The sequence below is a fragment of the Eubalaena glacialis genome, chromosome 1 (assembly GCF_028564815.1).
Source record: "Eubalaena glacialis isolate mEubGla1 chromosome 1, mEubGla1.1.hap2.+ XY, whole genome shotgun sequence".
Taxonomy (NCBI): Eukaryota; Metazoa; Chordata; class Mammalia; order Artiodactyla; family Balaenidae; genus Eubalaena; species Eubalaena glacialis.
In genome coordinates this window covers 186,286,184-186,308,193 of record NC_083716.1, presented here as the reverse complement: position 1 = coordinate 186,308,193, position 22,010 = coordinate 186,286,184, and the positions used below count along the sequence as shown (strand labels likewise).

General features: G+C 36.0%; 1 protein-coding gene across 4 annotated transcripts in view; it reads left to right on the top strand.

The window, feature by feature from the left end:
* Nucleotides 1-22,010, top strand: part of ZNF385B (zinc finger protein 385B) — a 322,915-nt gene that overhangs the window by 275,509 nt on the left and 25,396 nt on the right. For all 4 annotated transcript variants that reach the window (XM_061202700.1, XM_061202715.1, XM_061202707.1 and 1 more), the window contains exon 5: nucleotides 14,345-14,507. In XM_061202700.1, the coding sequence (XP_061058683.1) occupies nucleotides 14,345-14,507 (163 nt within the window). The remainder of the gene's footprint in view (nucleotides 1-14,344; nucleotides 14,508-22,010) is intronic.

Here is a 22,010-nt window from a genome sequence, read left to right as displayed (position 1 = left end):
ACTGTGTGATGTGAAGAACAGTATTACTGTTATTACTTACATTACCCCACCCTGCTGTGGGGTAATATAAATTTAGGAAAGCAGACGGCACATGGGCTAGAATTACCATGAGCAGAAAGCTAGCATTTGACGGATGCCCGTTCTTCTGCCAGGCTCTATATTAGATACTCTTCACATATATTATCTCTGTATTTGTACAGAGGTTCAAGAAAGAAGTAAAACTGTGAAAGGCTTGAGAGATGGTCAGCATTTGATGGCGAGAGAATTAAAGAATTATTAAGTGCTAGAGCTGAAACAAACAGAGCTTCCTGAGGATGTGGTCTATGGATAGGCTGCAGGGGGTCCATGAACTGCGTAAAATTATGCAAAATTTTGTCTGTCTGCATACCTGAAACCAGGATCACTTAGGAGGATGGTTGAGATGACTGAATCTTCCATTCTCTCAGAGTGAAATGTTCCACAGCTTCCTTTGGCAACATGTTCCAGTATTTAATCATTTTTAGTATTTCATCTTACCTAAATCTTTATTTAAAAAAAAAGAAAGAAAGAAAAAAGAAACCTTGTTCTTTTTCCCCCCTCACTTAAATTCTGTCTTCTAGGGCACATGGAAAACAAATGTTGTATTCACTACTCAGGAAACAGATCTGGTGAACAGGAACTCCCAAGAATTCTTCACTCTGTTTAGTTTCTGACTTTTGGGGGCTGAGAATATGATTCAACTTTTATTAATTTGTATTTCCTTCAAATAGAAGTGTATTTCAGCTCTTATCAGTGGCATACCTAACATTTCTGACACCAAGAGCAGATCATTTTTAACATCCCCTCTATAGGACAAAGTCATTTTCAGAAATAATTACGAAATTACATGAATAGTAAGAAAAGCCAAGAAAGAAATTCAGAGACTTTATTAAAGTTTTAATATATTACTATACCCCTAATATTACAGTACAAAAAAGGAAAAGATTGATCCTTTTTAATTACATTAATGTACTTTTAAATGAGAAAAAATGTAAACCTACATATTATTCTATCACAGTAATGAATAATAACATTACAGTAACAAGTAAATTTTAATAAAATCAAAATTATATAAAAGATACAATTTATATACCTACTAAATTGTACCACTGATATTTTCTTCTTCACTCCTTAGTTTTAAAGCACAGAATAACCTAAAAAGAAGCATAAATTTCAATTTCAAAGATATTAGCCAAAGTCAATAAAATCCATCATGTATAAGCTAAAATTTATATTTACCAAACAAGAATAATACACCTCACAGTTGGCACTGTCTCACTCTTAAAGTTTAAACACAAATAAAAATTCTAATCAGTCATCTAAAATGAGAGAATTGAAGTATTTCAAGTTCTGTTTTGTCTTTACAGTCACTGTGCTATCATTCTTTATTTCAAATCAACTATTGAAATGCTAGAATATGAGGGGCACCGAGTATGCAAACTGACTGCATCTGAAACGAACTTAAACGATCCTTAACCATTAGGAACTTACTTTCAAAATGAGTAGTTGTGGCAGAGTCATTGTGAATTGGGAGTTTGATGATATAGCAAGTTCTCTATATTAACTTCCATGTAGTTAATTAAAAGATAAGTAAAAAAGATATGCTAATTTCAAGTTTACATATATATTTTAAAATTCACTGTAATCACAACAATTGTTTAAAACTTAGACCAACAAATTATTTTTCAGGGAGGAGTATTTTATTTCTAACTTTAGAATTGCCAGCCTGTAATGATAATAAAAAGCAGCCCTATTTTTAGTCAGTTTTATTACGGTTTTTAAATTATCTACACATAGTGCAGCCCCTTGTTTCCTGTACTGAAGTGGACATCTCCTCCCTCCCCTTCAGTATACCACAGACGTTTGTTATTCCATTAATAAGAATTCTAGTGCTACTTTCAATGCGTGTTACATTTAGTATGGAGATACGTTATGCTGACTTAAACTTGTAATCACTAAATAGTTTCCTTTTTATCTTTAATAATGCCCACTGAATGTTCTCTGAAATGTAGCTTTCATTATCTCTGACCTGTGAGCTTGTGACCTGTGACCTGGTTTTTGCTCTGGAAAGAAATAACATTCTATATCATTTGAGAGACACCTATGGAGTCCTTTTATGTGATGATTTATTTGTTCATGTCATGAATTTTGGGCTTTTTCTTATATCATTTGAGAGGAATGGGAAAGAATAGACTCATTAAAAGGGTACTTAGGTTATTTGTTATAGTTTTGTAATTTAAATTGTGTAAGCCAACAAAATGCCCTGCACTTTTAAACTAAAAATACCAACAATCTCTTTTTAAGATTTAATTTGTACATTTACACAGATGGTTATAAAAGGGGATATTCATTAACATCTGTAAATGTTGAGGAAATGATGGATGCCTGTATTTGTAAAATGCCAGAATAGAATTACTAAATGTGCAGATGTAGATTAAAAAATACAAAATTGAATATCTGAAAGACATTCTCTTCAAGCTAGTTTTCTAAAGATCTAGACATTGAATAATTGTCTTTTGCATAAGTTTCCATTTTTATAAATGCAGTAAATTCTTATTAATTTGGATGACATTAATTAGGGACTTGTGATAATTCAGGTATGGGCTGAATTGTACTTTTGTTTGGTCCAAATTCTTTCTTCAAAGATAATGCAAATGAGTGTTGCAAAGGAGGTTGAAGCATAGAGATTTAGAATACCAACAGAACCAATTTTTTCAGGCTTACGTAAGCACTTTAAGGGCACTGATTAAAATACAAGTGATAATATAATTTAAAATAATTCTTATATATTTTAACACATCACCTAAGAATCTCTGGTAACTAACAGCATTTCTTCAAAAATGTTCAACTTTTTCAACTTTTTTTTACCATTTCATTATGCCCTGTACCCAAATTAGTCCACATTGTTGAGGTTTTTCTGAAATTATAATCATTTAGTAATATCTAATACCGTTCTCTTTTTTTAAAGCAAATGATTTTCTGTGACTTGGTTAGCATTTTCCCAGTAAATCTTTTGAGTCAAGTGTTTTAACTTACATGGTATCTAGGTTTTATATTTCAGGCCAAAGAAGCATTGTTTTGAGGGATGACTTATCCAATTTAGTTATCTGCACTGATCAAATTGACAGAATGATCCATAAATCACTGATGTTGTGTTCTGACCTGGGGCTATCTTGATAGACAGGTGAGTGACCCACTGTATGTAAGAATTGTTTTTCCAATAACTGAGCAATTGGTCTGTTAGGAATCTGCTCATTCCACACTGAGATGGATCAAGCAGCCAGACCCCAAAAATCATACCAACTGGTGACCCCTGCTTCAGTCCACTGCTTCTCATCATAGGCAGAAGTCAGGCAGGGATTTGCAGGAAGTAGGAGGTACTTATTTGATTATGGTCACTCTTGATACCAAAATCTTCACTCTCTTGGTCACTTACCATCCTCCAAATACAGGTTTCTAACCAGTATGCACATCTCTAGTCCAGTTCTTGTCACTCGCTCCATTGTGAGCCAGCCTTCAGCCACAATGGCTTTCTTTTATTTTGATAAAGCTGCCAAGCTACTTCTCCCCCCTCCCTTTCGGTCTAGTCTCTACTCCTCCTGCAGGTCTCACGTTTTATGTCTCTTCCTCACAGGAGCTTGTCCAGACTCCCTAGTGTAAACTAGCCCCACTCCCAAGAATAAATTTTATAACACCCAATAATTTTCCTCCATGAAATGTATCACAGTTTGTAAAGATACCTTATTTATATAACTATTTAATATATGTTTGTAATACACACACACGCACGCACGCACACACACATGCACAATTGTTGGCTCAAGGACTGAATATGCTTTGTGCATTACTGTCCCCCCCGGTGCCTAGCACACTTATTCGTTGATTGAATACATGGTCCTAAAGAGGATTTTTTTTAAACTTTAATTTATGCAACCCAAGGAGTGGTTGGGAATCACTGAATCCATTCTCTACAATGAAAACTATAACTTATATGACTTTACAGGTGACCTCCCCAGACCTTTTTTCACTTCCAGATCATCCTGTCTAAGGAAATGAAGACTATCTTTTACCAGAGGTGATAAGGGAGAGAGTCTATTCTGTTTTGGATCTTCCATGGTGAAGGCTGTTTGGACCCTGGGCTTGGGACTTGCTTCAATGGTGCAGTGATTAAGAGCCTAATCTTTTAATCTTGGGTTGGAATCCAGGGTCTTCCATTTCTGGCAGTGTGGTATTGGACAGTTACTTAACTTTTCAGAGTCTCTGTAGACTTGGACTAATAATAATACCTGCCTCATATGCTTTTATGAGGATTAAATGAGATGCTGTCTGTAATGTACTTAGTGCATTGTACTTAGTGCCTGGTACACAGCAAACAATAAATGGTAACTCTTTGTCATCATTTTTGTTATTGAATTCAGAGTAGTTTTTGTAACCTGACATTGTGTTTGCAGTCTTTCTGGTTGCTGTGTTCTCGCTATTTTTCTGCATTCCTCATAATTTTCCTTGGAGTAGTAGCTATAAATAGGCCCCTTATTTCCACAGACATGGCTACCACTATGCTTTCTCTGCAACATTATCAAATATTCTTCCAGGACACGAAGACCTCATATTATTTTCCAGTTATTTTATGAGGTTGTTTTGATATTACAAAAAAAAAGTATTTTAGCATTTAAGATGTTGTTATATTTCAGTAAGAAGTATAGTTGTGTGTATGTATTTTAAATTATTTTTCCTTTGGAATTTTCACTTCCCTTGACCTCTGTTTTATTACTCTGTATATCCAGCTTTTCTGATGGTCTCTTTTCTGTATCCTCTGCTGATTTCTCTTCCTCATCTTACCTATTGAATATAGCTGTTTCTCAAGATTCTTTCCTCAAAATGGGTTTTCTCCTCTCTATTCTTAATTCATCAAGAATCTCATCCATCCCCAGGGTTTCATCTATCATCTCATAATGTGGTTCCAAAATAGATGTCTCCAGCCCCAGGCTCTTTTCTCAGCCATCACTTGTGTTTTCAATTGTTTGTTGAACCTCTCCACTGTGTATCTCATGAGCAGCCTAAATAGATAACCAAACTGAATTCTCATTTTCCTCTGCAAAATTTCCTCACCCCACCACAACTGCATTTTGGTTAATCATTTTACCATTTTCCCTGTTATTTGGGCCTGAAACTTCTAGAGGGAACTCCAATTATTTTTTCTTCCTCTACCCTTACTTTAATTCTATTGTCAAGTAATAAAAACTCTTTCTCCATTCATTTATTCATCCATGTAATCAGTATTTATCAAATGTCAAGATGTTTCAGGCAGTGTACTAAGTGCAAGAGGTACAGTGAAGAGCAAAAATCTTACAGGTACAAGCCTTAACGAATATTATTGTCTAGCGGGGGAAGACAAACATTAATCAAGTTATTATAAAATTTAATAATTTTTAAATTGTGAGAAGTGCTATAAAGAAAAGAATCTAAAAAGTTAGGATGTGGCCTAGTCTGGGGGATCATGGAAGGCTTCTTAAGGATGTAATGTTTGAGCTGTGTTCTGAAGGATGAATTGGAATTAACTAGGAAAAGAGAAAAGAGATAGTATTATATTTTAGGCATGTGCAAAAGGCTAGCACTGTACTTATACTCCAGCCACACTTTCTTTCAGTTCCTCCGAGAAAAAACAAAGAGCCTGCTACCAAATGAAACTAGGGGTAGGTAGGGAGTAGGACATATAGGTCTTGAATATGATGATTTTAGATTTTAAACCAAGAGCAGTGAAAAGATGTCAAGGATTTTAAGCAGAGGAATGATATGGTCAGGTTTGCATTTTTTAAATATCACTTTGGCCGCCACGTGGAGAACGGATTGTAAATGAGCAGGAGGGGCCTTTGGGTGATCGCTAAAGAGCCTGTTGCAGCAGTCCAGGTGAAAGATGATGGCAGTTTGGACCAAGATGGTTGTGGTTGAGATATAAAGAATTATCTTGATTAGAGAAATATCTAGGAGGTAAAATCTGTAGGACTTAGTGATTGAATGTGAGGGTGGAGGTAGAGTGTGACAATGAGAATGATCCCTAGATTTGGCTCTTACAATAGAGGTAGAGTGGTGCTATTAGCAGAAAGGGAATGCTAGAAGGAAGACTAGGTAATTTTGGCAGCAAAGCAGAGACAAATGATACAAGGAGTTTGGTTTTGAACTTATGTTTAAGGTGCTTTGAGATATCCAAGTGGATATTATGAGTCGGGAGCTCAGGGGAGAGATCTGGACTAGAGAGGTAGAAACCAGGAAATTATCAATATAGAGGTGGCTGGGAAAGTTGTGTGGGTGAAACTGAACAGAGAGTAGACAGGAAAGTTTGGAGTGAGAAGACAAGAAGGCTTAAAACCGCGCCTTGGAAAATGTCAACAATTCAGTGACTGGGCAGGGGAAGATGAGACTGCACGTGGTTCGGAAATGTAGGTGGGGGAACATCAACCTCGGAAAGAGCCTGCGGAAAAGTGCCTTCCGGAAGAAGCAAGAGATCAGCAGGGTCACGTACCCCTGATTGGTCAAGCAAGATGAGGAATAAAAGATGTTCTTGGTTTTAGGACTTAAGGCATTGGTGTCTTGGTGATGTCTGTTTCAGTGGATTGAGGTGGACCAGATTAGAGAAGAGAAATTGGAGATGTGCATACAATTAATTGACCAGATTAGTCTGTGAAAGGAAGCTGAAAGGGTGAAAAGCTAGGGTTGAATGTAGCTTGAGGGATGGTCTCTTTTGGGTTGGGGAGATCAGGGTTTGTTTAAACACCAATGATAAGGATTTGATTTGGGAAGGGGGAGTTGAGTATAAATGTTAAAAAAGAGAAAGGGTAATAGACACTGGAAAAGGCAAAAAGGAACAGAATATCTAGATAGAGACTTGCTTAATAGGAGGAATAGCTCCTTTTCTATGAAAGCTCTGGCTTTTGGTTTATAGAGCCCCCTGAAATTTGAAATCTGTGTGTTTAAGAACCCCATTACTCTTTGACTTGCTGTGGTAAGAACCTTCTAGTTACTCTACTGTCTTTTTTTTTTTTTCCTTTTTGTAGGTCTTAGCTGGATCAGAGTGTGCTAGAACAAAAGCCCTCAATGGCTTCTCATTACCTACCTAATTAAGTATGCTATTGTTAACTGTCTTCCCACTATCTAGTATTTAAGGCCTAAATAATAAGGCACTTGTCTTTCTAATCTTTTCTTCCATTCCTACTCCACACACACCCACATTTCACTCAAACTGGATTATTCACATTTCCCTAAACAAAAATTGGTTTTGCCAAATACTTCTTTCTTATAGTCCTCTCCTTATTGAGAGTGTATATCTCTTGTCTTTGAAATCCTTTCCATTATTGAAAGCCCATCTCAAGGCCCTTTCTTTTCTCAAATTTTCATACAATTTTATTAAGCCCAAGGCAAGGGTGTGTGCACATTTTGTTGCCTGATTCCCAGAAATATGTTTAGGAAAACATATAACTATAATATATCCATAATGACAAATTAGGGTATGGAAACTAATTAGGATATTTTTAAATGTCTGCTTTAATTCAATTAAAGCACTTTAAAAATCATTTTTAGTTGTAAAAAAGAAGAAAAATAATCATTTGAAGCATCTAATGTCTATTTTTGCATCAAGGGTGACAGCACAACTTTGAAAAACAACCTATATATATCCATCAATAACATACGGTTGAAATAAATTACGGTTCATTCATATAATGGAATAAATATACACACCCATTTTAAAATTAGAAAACTTTCTAATTACTTGCTTTAAAAAATCTCTAAGATCTATTGCTGAATAGAAAAAGCAAAATACAAAACAACATATGCGTTATGTAGGCATTTGTCTAAAAATGGAAGAAGGGGAAAATACACACATACATATATATTTGCTTGATAGGCATGTAAATTATCTCTGGCAGGATACACAAAAAGTGACGAGAACTGGTTGCGAAGTCTGAGAGGTAGACTTTTCACTATGTACGCTCTTTTGTTTTATACTTTTCAACTGTGTGATTATATTACCTGGATAAAAAATACATACAATTTAAATTTAAAAGAAACAAAAGTAATAGCTAATTGGACAGAAATGAAATTCTGTCGAAATCATTGTTGATTCAAGTTCAAAAATTGCAGATATTCCAAATATTATAACTACTGGTTATAATAGAATAGAAAATCATCTTTTAAAGCCTTTCTGATCCTTCAGTGGGATTTTATTTTGAACTCTTTTCAGCTCTTGCCTGGATGATTGTAATAGCCTCCTTTTCCACTTTGCCTCATCCGCAACCTCCCCACCATACACACAGAGCTTGTTCTCCACACAGTAACCAGAGCGATCATTTTATAAACAAAAGTCAAACAAGGTTACTTCTCTGTTCAGGACACTGCTGGGATTTCCCATCTTCTCAGAATAAAAGTCAAAATCCTTAGAATAGCCATTTGCAGTTCCCTGGACCTTAAAGGCTCTTCTCCCAGGTATTTACCTGGTTAACGCCCTCACTTAATTCAGGTCTCAGTGCAAATGCCTCCTCAACAGAAACTTTCCTTAATACCTAAAATGACACCCACCCCATCATTGTCTATCCTCCTTACTTTTCCTTATTTTTTTATAGCACCACCTAACATATTCATAAATGTATCGCTTAACACTTACTACCATAAAATATATATAAATTTGTATTTTATTGTCTGTGTCCCCATACTAGAATGTAAGACCTGCATCTCACAACACTTGGAATGATGCCTGGATCATAATAGGTATTCAATAAATATTTGTTGAATGGAAGAATGAATGGACTCCCAGCATTAAATTCCTATTTTTAGAAGATTTTACTTACTCTATCCTATATATATAATTCAAAAACTTTTTATTGAGTCTATACCGTATAATAGGCGCTTCAGAAGACTCGTAAGACAGAGTTCACATTGATCTTTTCATATATGAACAACCTTTGTTGTGACTCTAATTGGTGAATAGAACTTTTAGAACAATATTACTTGGAATCAGAAACTGAAAGACCACTTAGCATTCACTGATTATATTGAAATATTTTGGTATTTATGGGCGAATCAAAATTATGGGCATTTTTATTTTAGTTTTTCCTCCAGCAGACCAATTTTTTATATGTGAGGAAGGTTGACCAGACTAATCTGCAATGGAAACTTCTAGTTTAATCTGGTACTTTAATGTAAAGATAGCCTTAACATGACTCAGGTTAGCTAAGTGACTACTGAAGAGGTACAGTTTTATTATTTTCTCTTACTTATATTTGTATGTTTGAAAGGGTATGGTATTAATCTTCACGTTTACATATTTCACTTAATTTTGAATTATAAAATATCTGCTGGGTTTTAAAAATTGGTTTAGTGCTTTAGGGTAGGAGTTTTACAAAAATCTATTTTGTAAAAGAGATTTTCAAATGAGTAATGCTAAATAAATAATATATTAAACATATATAAAACATTACTAAAGCCATTCTTCAACTCTTTCAAAGTTACTTTGCCACTTTTGTCTGCAGTAAGGATATTATATATCAAATATAAGGAGACACAATGCAAATTCTAATTTTAGATTGATTTTGTATCATTTATGTAAATTTCTTTAATATGGAAATGGAAGTAAATGTAATACCTTCTAGACTGATTAAAAATTAATGTGTAGAAGCCTGGGAGCCTAATTTAAAAGACCATCAGAAGACTTGAATTAGTTAGCTGTAGAGTCACAGCGTTAATGCAGAGACTTGAATTATATTGCATTACTTATCACTGAGTGACAAAAAATCGCTCTTAGTAAGCATACCATGGCAATCCATTTCCCCACTGAAAGATAGCAGCACTCTCAAACACTTTAGGAACTTGGGATGTAACTGTGAAATCACTATAAACTCTTCTTTATATTTCAAGGTAGTGGAGAATTATTAACTAAAATGTCCCAGTTTAATATAAAATTTGAAATTAATTTGAGAGAGGTGGATAATTTTGAATACTTTTGGGAAAATCATAAAATAAGTGACTCAAGAATATTAAGTAATTATTAACAAAGCCTTAATGTTTTATAATGTATTATAAAAATAAAAGATGATATCCATGTGTTTCATAAAAATTCTTAAGATTTAGAAGTTCTCACACGTTAGGTCCCATATGCATAATTCTTTGAGAAAATTAGATATTTTCATAACTTATAAATGTTCCCATTATTACATATTCAAGATTATGTTAGTGTACAGAACACTAATGTTCCCATTTGAGGGTAATAACTTAGAGAATATGGTTTATCAGTACATTCTGGGTGAAGTTCATGATTTGCTCCCCTTACAATTTGGAAGAGAGGGCATATTTTGCCAGGGTTCATTTAATTCATCTTGCCTCAGTTAAACTCTAGTGCACCTACTAGGAGTTTGCACACAACTTATCATTAAATTGACTCGGGTATTGACCCCCAGCCCAGAAGACAAAGTAAATATACCTTTCAAAAGCTGTAATGTAAATGCAATAGAGAAGTAAGCAGTCTTATTTTCTTAGGGTAAGCATCTCAAGATACTTTTTTGCTGAATTCTTAACTAAATTGTGATGATGTTAAAGCAATTATGACATTAAATAGGACTTGTTTTATTATCCATTATCTACATCGAAAAAAATTCACATAAACCTACTTCCATTAGGTTGATGGGGGAAAAATCTTTTTCAAAATACAGTCTCTATAATTTACAGTATTCGTGAATAGAATTAAAAAATTTTAGTATATAGAGTATATACTTTTATATACTTTTTTTATATACTTTTTTTCTGAAAAGTAACTGACCTCTGCTCTTTCCCATCTAACACTGCTTAACACATTGAAATCTAATGTCTCAAAAAAACAGATGCCAATAGTTTTAATGATACACTTTCTGTAATTAAGGGAACAGTTCCAATTACTTTTTAAGATGCAAAAACATTGGGTCCATTGGTAAATAAATACTGAGAACTTTCTCCAGTGACATTACTCTATCTCAGCCACTTGCCAGTTTGGGTTTGGACTGTTCTTTCTATACAAAGTAAACACAGTTTAACATCTTGTTTCAAGATCCTATCCGCCTCTCTGAAGGCCAAAATAGAAGTAAGGTAAAAAACAGAAATGGGAGCTCAGTGAATTATAGAATTGCTCATTATTGCATTTTTATTTGTAAAGCAATACATTATCTCATTATTTATCTTTCTTATTTGGACCAGTAGGGTCCTGAAAGATGTAGAGGATTTTGGAAAGTGAGGGGCTTTAGTAACAAAGATGGAGATGAATGGAAGAGAAAATTCCAAGATGTCATTTCCTGTCAAAGCTATTCCTCTACCAATGGGTGGTCAGGTAGCTACTGGAGTGACCTCTGAAAGAAAAACTTCGATACCAATGAATTCCCGTGTGGAGGTCAGTATGGTGGTTTGGGCAGCTCTCTAATTCTGGCAATTCTTGGCAAAGGGGTTTCTTTGATCACTGCCAGTTTGGGGTGTATAGCAACACTTTTGGGAGGGAATCAGAAAGCAGGCCATTAGTGCTAGACAAATAGGTGTCTGCTGACTAGTCACTGAGGTGTAAAATATTATAAGTCTGTTTGGTTAACCAAGTCTCTCAGAAGTGATACGAGAACCATCGTTGATTGGGCTTGATTGTGTTGCATCGTTCATGGGTTTTCTGGCTCTTGTCCTTTTTTCTTTCATTCCTCAATTAAGGAGATTCCCAAATAATGAAGGCAGGTTAACCGTGTTACTATTTAACAGTGTCTCCGTTTCACTTGAAGATTTGCCCAGGATTTAGAAGCTGTTGACACCTCAGATACAGTACTGAGGACAGCATAGTGCTGCTACCAAGAATACCACAGGGTAATTGGAAAGATGTCAAAGGGGAATGAGTGGTGTCTGCCACTGTCTTAATTCCAAATCTTTCCCAAACAGTAGTCAGTAGAGGCTAAGAAGCCTTGTTTCGCTTTTCTCCATGCCCCAGAACTCAAAAGGAAAGTGAATCATGGCTCTGGAGAGCTCTTTCCAACTTGGCATCCGGTGAGGTGTCACTCAGCTAGCTCTTTATGCCAAGTGCTAATTGATACTGTTAACTTTCTGCAGTGATGCCAGGAAATAGTAATGAGGAAATGACACTCTGCTTATCTTGTGCTAGGAGGTTTTATTTAGAGAACTATATGTTTATTTAGCCAAAGCGCACTAAAGTAACATCTCACTGTTTAGTATACTTGGAAAGATGAATTATTAGGTCTCCTGATATCTTGTAGAAATTGTTACATACCTAAGAAGTGGGCCTTTCTTAGCTTCTCAACAGAAGGATCAGGCCTAATGTACTCTACTGGTATATTTCCTATGAATTAAGAAGGTATTCCCTACTCATAGAAACTTCTGTTAAAATATAATCCTTCACTGAGTCATGAAAAGTAGTGTGCTTTCTTTGTGTGTAATTTTTGTGTAATGTTTTACTTCTAATAAAATTATATTGTTTACTTAGTGTGAGTATGTACATGTCTAACGTGTGGGTATGTAGTTAAATAGGAGTACACACGTAAGCATGTCCGATCCCCATAATGGCTTCTCCACCTACGTGCGTGGCCTTGGATGAGTTGTTTAGCTTCTCGTGCCCAGTTTTCTATCTGTACCTGCCTCACAGGGCACTGTGAAGCTTACATGAGAGAAACATGTACTACATTTCGAGCTGTTCTTGTCAGAGGCTCAGTAATATCAGCCATTATTATTATTTCTTCATGTTATCAATTTTTAAATTTTTATTTGTATATTTTCTTAGTTTATATCTACCCAACTATATTTGCTGGATTTAACCATTCTCAGAGGGTGATAAGACTCAAAATAATGTTACACTTTTCTCCTCTCTTGGGATTGGGTTTGTGTTTCAACTTGACAGAGAACAGCATGAGAAGTCCTTTAGCAAACGAACCAAGAGCCATGATAAGTTGATGGTGGTCTAAAACAATATTTACAAAAAGATATTCAGGAAGTTAGGGACTGTGTACAGTCAATACAAGTCTGTTGACCTTGGGTGATTGGGGTTATGTGCTAGGAAAATCACATGTCTTTAATTGAAATGTAGAATTAAAACCTGGCTCCTTTTGTCCATTGCCACTCCTACCTACCTACCTACCTGCACGCACATACATACCACCTGTATTCTGCTTGTTGAGGAAAATGGATGAAAACATCAGTATAATCGTCTTCAAACACATACAGGTGTATATACGGAAAACTTATGTAAAAAGAAAAGTTATTATTATTTTAGAAATCCTCTAACAGAAATTCATTTTATATGACAGGTTTATCATCCTCTTCACCTTTATAACTACGCTAATATACCATATAATATATGTTTTAGTTTGTTTTTTACATATAATATATGTTTTGGTTTGTTTATATTTTCAGGGTCTATTAAAAATGAAATTGAAGCAAGTATACTTAGATTCTTTTGTTAATATGTTCATTGTACTAGATGCCAAAAAGATAAAATCCTTATTCTTTAGGCAGAGGGGAATTTTCCAAATGTCAGCTTATTGACTAAATGTTTTCTTGTTCTGCTGTAATTTGTTTTTGTCTTTTGAAAATTTTTAATATTCACTTGCCTTGATCGCTTTTCTTTCTTTTGATCTAGTACTGAAGTCACAGTTTCACCTATGCTTTTTGTATAAGTGAATGTAATACTAACTGCTTTGACTTCAGAATCACATCTGAGATCAGAAACAAGCATTGTCCCTACCTCCTTTGTGGCTAATATTGTCTATTCTTAGAACTGGAATCATCAAAATGACACATGAAGCGCTTGTAGATGACTCCAAAATGTAGTGCCATTTCCACTCACTAGCAGGTTGCTTTGTCACATCACTTGCTCTCGGAGCAGAGCCAAGAGGAACGTAGGTGCAGGGAAGACAGATTTGTAGCTGAAGGGAAACTAAACGGAGTGGCTGTGGAAGGACATGCCCAGGTAGGACACTCAAAGCGGCTTGCTGCCAGCCAAACATTTGACAAGTAACCCTGATGGGCAGTGGTGGGAGGGCACTAATGACAAAGTTCACCTTCGCCCCAATTTTGTCCTGACCCTGTTGTCCACTCGTATAATGTCTGGTTTTGAAAGACACAGATCCTCTGTGTTGTATAGAAGGTTTCAATATGCAAAAAACTCTTAGATACCGGTCTACTATTCATTAAATGCCAAAAACATAGCGGAGTGCTGAGCTGTAAACGTCTGTGGTGCCTATGATTGAATGTATTTTTTCCTGCATGATCATCCATTGTGCTGTTTGTAAGTAGCAAAAAAATGAGCCTGATTTGTTCTCCTTTGTAGAGCCAGGCCGAGGCCCACTACAAAGGAAGTAAACATGCCAAGAAGGTCAAAGCACTAGAGGCAACGAAAAATAAACCCAAAATGGTTTCTTCCAAGGACAGCGCAAAGGCTAATCCCAGCTGCTCCATCACTCCAATCACAGGCAACAACTCTGACAAATCAGGTCAATGACACTTTTTGTTCTTTACATTCTTTGTGTTCCTCCTGGTCCTCTGGCCTCACCCCATCCTTCTCCCCTCCACTGTTGCATGTTACTCTCCATGATTTGTTTTTATAATATTAATATGTTCCCTTCACAGGAAGGGTTATGTGTTTGCACGGAATCTAAGCATTTGATATGTTACCATTCCATGTTGTTAAATATATACATTTAAGTATATATGTGTGTGTGTAAATATGTATATAAGTATATATGCATGAAAATAAGTGGAGGCTTCTTGGTCACATTGTGTTTAGACAAAATCAAGAAATGGATCTAAAAGACTGAGTTTATTATTCCTCTCTATTCATTTTACATTGGTTTTTGCTATGGACTTTTTCAGTGAAGGAATCCTTAAATTTGTTTACTAACAGACATTTTCATATTTTCTTACCCCCGTAACAGGGAGTAGAAGGGCAAAAAGGTAAAGTTTTCTGAGAGAGCGGCATTATTAAGTGAATCTGGAAATGTGTTCAATAATAAGAGATTTTGATTCTTTAAGATCTTCATAGAGTTCTCCTCAGAGTTACAAATGAACTCAAAGATTTTAAAGGAACTTTTCACGGTTATGAACTGACTAACAGAAGAACTTTATAAATTGGAAATGGGCTACTAGTGGAAGTGCCTCTTAAGCAGAGTATTTCATAGTTCCAGTGAATCAGCAGGTTTTCTGAGTAGGTTCAAACTGAATGATTCAGGGAGAAGAGAAAAAATTTATTTTTCCAGCAGGTATGCCATGAAATTAGGTGTTTAATAGGCTTTCATACATTCACATCTGCCCATCAGGACCCAAGATGGGTAAGTCACCCTGTTGTAGTGACTAACTGAGGAACAGTGCCTAGTAAGGGAAACTAAGAGAATAGATCCCTTTTTCTTATGTTTGATTCTCTCTTTAGGGACCTCTCTGTTGTTGGAAACACACAGACACACACTTCTCTTCTTATTCTCTTCTGCTTTCCAAGTCTTTGTAGAATTTGAGGAAGAGACTTAAGAACGCTTTCCTGTGGTTGCCCAGGGCCTTCAGAGAAGCACAAATCCATTTGTAAGAGGAAGATTCAGAAAAGCCTTGTTAGGCAAAGAGAGACTATGTAAGAAGCGACCACTATTGATGAGGTCCCATAGATGCTGGTTCCCAAGGCTCTGCAGCCTGGAATGAGTGAGCTGACCCAAATTTGGTGATACAGGCTTTTGTTCTTCGTGCGATAGAATCACTAAATCATGTTATCTGGTGAACAGATAATAAATACTGAATTATTACATTGCACTTTTCCCCTTCTAAAGAACAAAGCCTTTTTACGTATATTAGCAAATTAATCTTTAACCCAGATCTATCAGATATTAGGGTCAAATATTATCTCCAGTTTATAAAATAGCAAACCAAGGCGAGGTCCACATTGCAGCCGTTATTTGCTCAAGGTTACCCAGTGTTTGGAAGAACAGGAGCCATCATCTCCTGACTTCCTGCCTAGTTTCATTTTCTGCAGGATATTGTTGCCTCTATGAAATAATACTCTGTCAGGTTTTATTACCTGAATTATGCTCTTTACCGACAGAAGTACTTATAAGCAAAATGATAAAACAGTGGAGGTTAGTGTCACTCCATTCTTTCAGCTTATTTTGTGTCTCGAGCTAATAGCACGGTGGGAAGGTACTGTAAGCATTCCTGCATTGGTATTGCATGTGCTCAATGCTCCCCTTAAGTTATATTATAATATATATTACTATTATTTGCAGATTGGGTTTGCTCTAGACATAGTAGATGAAATTAAAATTAATGAGGGGAAAAAAGTGTTAAAAATGGAAATAGAAAAGGATTAATGAGAGAAGAATCAATGAAAGAACAGAAGATAATCAAAGGGAGAAGGAAAGGTGTAGAAGAAGAGGAAAGGAAGAGAAAAAAGTCAACAATTAGCGAGTAGATCCAAGAAAAGAGCAGTATAGAAATAGAAAATCCAAATAAAGGGGCTGGGTCGGAATCACAACATACCTTAAATCTACAAGATGCCCAATGAGCATGTTAAAATAAAGTTCAGTGACTCAAGACTTTTATTCTGACTCTCAAATGCTAGTGAATGCTCAAGTGAAAGAGACTTTACAAATAACTGTGTTTGGCTAGCGGGCAATAGAAACACACCAGGGTCAAGTACAGCAGTGGTATAAACAAGGAAAGAGAACTGAGATCTAGAAGAACCCTAGGAGATGAGAGTGGGGAGAGAGGAAAACAAATCTCAACCACAGAGTCTCTTTCCCAGTAGCTATGTGATGGTCTTTAATCCAGCATCCTCTGCTTCCTCTGCCACTTCCCTATCCACCCTGCAAAGTACCTATGGTCTAACAGTATTGACCTCAGTCACCATGTCCCTGTCCAGACTTGGACTAGAAGTAATGCAAACTACCTGTATTTGGGGTTACCTCATTTTTCCATGTTTCCTTACTCAAATCTGTGTAAATTATTTGGCAATACATTGGTTAGGTCATTCAGATTACTTTTTCGTTTCTCCATATTTTAAGTATTAATGCTAATGAAATATTTAGTTCGGCCTATTATATCTATAAAAGCAATACCAAAGCTGTTGAAAGATGGCACTATTTAAAAACAAAGTGGGTCGTATTTGCTAAATAGATATGTTTTTTGGTCACTTTCAACTGAATATCAGCTTTTAAGCAAGAATTCACATGTGTTTTTTTCTTTCTTCTTTTTTTTTTCACACGTGTTTTGTAGAATTTTCAAGTTAGAAAATTAGAAGTTTTGCCCAGATGGGAAATCTGGTCTAAACAATGTAATACATAACCAGTTGTTAACCACCTATTTCTAAATCCTTAAAAAGCTCCCACAGCTTTGTCAGAGTCATAAAATTTTTTGGTAACTTGTTTTGATTTCCTTTAAAACCCCATTTTAGAAGTTAGGAGACACGAAGACCAGTCCTTCATAAACTGTCTAGGTGAGATGTAGAGGGGAGGGAAGGGGAAGAACTGTGGTACTTAATTAACTGAAGTGTTTTATTTCAGACAACACTGCCTCTAAGGAGTCAGCCAAAAATTAGAGTAATAGTCACAGTGAAAAGTCATGGTTGATTGACAGTTCTTAAGAGACTGAAATTCCCTAGCACTGGTCTTTTTCTTCTGAATGAAGTGTTCCTATCAAGTGGGCTTAAGCAGTATCTATGTGATTCTGAGATAGTTGAGTGAAAAGTAAATATGTTAGTAACTTGATGTCTCAGCTACCAGATTTCAAAATCCAGGCATTCACAACATCCATAGGATTGACTAATTCAATTTCCATTCTCATACTTTAGCATCAGTAACTTAGCAAGAGTATTGTTCAATGAGGGCAAATCCTGAGGAACAGGAAATAGCCAGATGTTAAGGGAGGGAGCTTCTGGGAGTGCCGCATCCTGGGATTCACTGAACATCAGTCAAGGAAGAGTGTGATTTCAGAGTATCTGACAAGGAGCGTGCGAGCCACAGATGACCTCGCTTTGCTCCTTGAGAGCACAGATTATTTATTCTAAGAAGTGGCCTAACAATCTTCCAAGAGCTATTGATAGAAAAGCCTTTTTACCTCCTATTTTAGCAACTGGGACAACCATTTTTTTATGATGCATTTGGAGACATAATTTAGATCATGTTGTAACTGGATCTGTGCAATACAAAGAAATTTGCTATAATGGAGCTATCAGATATAAAAAGTTTAGGGTATCATGGAAAGCTTTCTTTTTTTTTTTCTCTCAAGTCAGTAAACAAAATGAGTTTAAACTACAGTAACAGGAATTTCATTTATTATAAGAAGCTCTGACCACATGATAGAAAAAAAAAATATGTTTTATTTCAGGCAGGATAGCTGTCCTATTCACTTTTTAGAAGTTGGAGTAGAATTAAACGTAAAATCCAAAGAAATAGCTTTCTGGTCTCCTAGGATCTATCCCAGCTTTTAATGATGCATCAGTGGGAGTTCAAAACTTGGTAGGAAGGAGGAAAAAGGTGCTTTGGGAGAATTGGGATCAAGACACAGCAAGCATTAGGCAGCTTCAGGAAGATGGCTAGAACATATTGGCCAGACACTGTACCCAAATTTCTCCCTGGAGTTCAAGTGTCATAATGCCATATGACACAACACTTCCCTGTGATAATATGCCCCATACATCAAGTTGAATGCTCTTTGTGACAGCACTTAACCACTCATAAGAAGCTCAAAAAAACAAAACAAAACAAAACAAAAAACAGAGCCTTTGGAAGACCTTATTTCTTGAAAATAATAAAATATTTTGATAATCAACCTAACAGTAAAATATTGTGATAGTCGACCTGATCATTCATATGTCTAGTCTTTAGCACAAGACTTTTTAAAATTAATTAGATATCAAGATGGGGAAAATACATTTGTAGCTCAAAGTATCCTATGGATAGCCATTGGCATAGCCATTTAGAGCTAAACAGCTTTTAATCAGTTGCTGTCTAAAAAGACAAAAGCAGATGGAATGATTCAAAATGCTATAGATATATTTATAAATGCAATTAAGAGCAAAGATGATGGAACCAGCATGTTCTGCTTAAAATATAACAATAGGAACACCTTGAATTTGTTCAGTTGATAAAATCCAGTCACATAAATGTTTTCATATGACCCCCTCAACAACCCTGTGACTGGTAAGGCTGATATTAGTATCCCTCTTTCACATATGCACACAACAAACTCTATATCCATTTATTCATTTAACAAATATGTATTATCTATACTAAGTAGTATAGTACATCTGTAACATTTGCCATTTCAAGCGTGCAACAATGAACAGAAAACATGTTCTTGCCCTCAAGAGATTCCAAAAGAAAAATAATATATAGTCGCCACCTTCAAGCTGCTCCCAAAAATGTGGTAACAGTGAAGAGCCTGGGTCTTAGAAAGATTAAATGGCTTGTGTGAGGCTTTAAATGGCTTGCACACTCATATCCCAGTAGAGTCAGAGCAGGAACTCAGGGCTTCTTGTTCCATGAATATTCCACTGTTCCCCTTACTTCTAAGCTTCTCTGACTCAGAAGAGTAAATTCAAGTACAGTATCCCAATGGGAAAAGTCAAAAACCACTAACCCACTTTTTAAAGAATTAATGAGTAGGACTATATATTACTTTTAAATTGTATTCTGACTGTTGATATTTTGCAGTAGGAGCTATGGCAGTGACAGGGTCATTGAGGCTTTGTTTTATTGATAATCCTTAGTTTCTGTGCACTGTGTTGTCTGCATCATTTAACTGTAAGAGAACAAAGCTTTAGAAGTTACAGATCTTTTCAAGGCCAAGTTTGAATGAAAACACTCATTTCAGGTAAATGACAAGTGTTCTCAAAGCTCCAGCTTGACAGCTGTAGACTTTATGTGACTAGAGCCAAACACACTCACTGAGATGGAGGTCAGCAGTGGGCAAGGGCATCACCAATATAGCAGAGCCTTGAACTGCCTCCTAAAGGGTCCAGTGGATTAGCCTGAATGCTGTCCACATTTTCGGTAGCATTTTGAATCATCCCATCTAAAAGATTTCCACTGGGGACAGGGACATTGTTTTGTTTATCCCACACCCATGACTATACCATGGAGCCAGAGATGACAGTATCAGAAAAGACTTAAGAAGGAAGGAAAGAAGTGAGGATACCTCAAAACTCATTTTAGTTTTCAGCATAATGTGCTTTTGCGTGGCGGCCGTTCCTCAGGTGTGAACCCAGAGCAGTATCAACTAGTACATCAGTATGATTTGCCTGGAAAGCCTGCAGTTCAACTTTTTATGGTCATCCTGTTACGTTATGAAAGTACATTTTTCAATTTTGTCAAAGAGGCTTTCTGCCAAAGATACAAATGGAGACCCTCGCCTTGTCATTTTTATGGGTTTCCCTGTGTGTTTCACAGTTTTTATGTGTTGTTACAAATGGGGCCAAGTTTCCCAAATGACAACTTCTCATTTCCACCGACTGCTGCAGGACTCCATTGATTAGCCAGCAAGGTCTTTGTAAATGCCTCTTTCCCCCATTTCTGTCTCTAGCAACAGGACCTCGTGCTGTTGAGTAGAAGAAAATGATAGTTTTCTGCTTTGGCAGCATCTGTCATTTATAGACCAGCGCCACCATAAGTTTGGCATACATCTATCCAAATACAGGAGGCCAAGACTTAGTATCCCTCATAAAAATAATAGATTAACTATATTATGACAAACATCTTAAGTCTGAAATTCTGGGATACAATCATGTAGAACATAAATTGAGCTCCATCTGTCTAAAGAGATCAGACCATTATACTAAGGCTCATATTTCCATGAAATGTACATATATCATTAAGACTTTCAAAGTCAATTTAAAAAATGAAACTGCCTCCATCTTTGTCCATGCACCTTGAATTTGGCAGCACCATCCTGCCAGGCAAGGCTGAAGATTCATAGGTAGTTAAGTATTTGTCATCCTCTGGAAGGTAACTTCTGAAACTTTTGAGCATTTTATAGTGCTTTGAAGTAATACTGAGCATTCATTGTCAGGTTCTTCACTTCTGAAAGCTATTTCCTAGTGTTGCTCGAAGTAAGTGAACCATAAGTTGAGACTGACTTGTGATTTACTCCTCAGTAAATCTATTAAGTTACGATTTACGAGGGATATGTTATAAACCATTCTAAAAAGCAAAACCTTGGCTATCTCCTTTTAAGGCTTATATCGCTGTTGAAAACTTTTCTCATCTTCAAACATATTTCACTGATATTCATCTCTTTTGATTACATTTATTTACAGCCTTTCTGCATCAAATAGATATTGGAATATAAAAGGACTTCGTATGTACACTGAATAATTTTATAAATGCACAACCATAACTGCCCTTGAGATTTTAACAAAGGTTATTGCTTACATTTTTATGACGTTCAACTTATTTGCTTCAGGAAGAATTCTCTTACATTGACGTAATTTTTCTGAAATGAGTAGATGAAGAAATAGAACTACTCAGTAGATATTTGTAGATTCTTTGTGCAGAGCATTGGCACTCGGCACTTTTGGGGATTCTGGGCCCAATTCTGATGATGCTTATAGCCTAACGCCACACAAATTTAACTCTATAATATAAAGCTTAAAGTGTTTTTCATAGAAACATTTCTAAAGTATTTTCCTCTTCCCTGACGTCTTTCTCTGAGAATCAGTTTCACTGTCATGGACACCGGGCCTATCATTATGCAGTAACGGTTTGGTGCTCTCATTTCTATAGACCAGCATAACCCAATAAAACATTCTGTGGTGAAGAAAATGGTCTATAATCTTGGTTGTCCAACATGAGTGCCATGGGCCACACGTAGCTATTCGGCACTTGAATTGTGGTTTATGCTCCTGAGGAACTGAATATTTAATTTTATTTAGTTTAAGTAGCCACACATGGCTACCATATTGGACAGCAGATCTATAAACAGTGGTACTCTTTGCTCTTTTGACTAGCTATGATTCTAGAGAA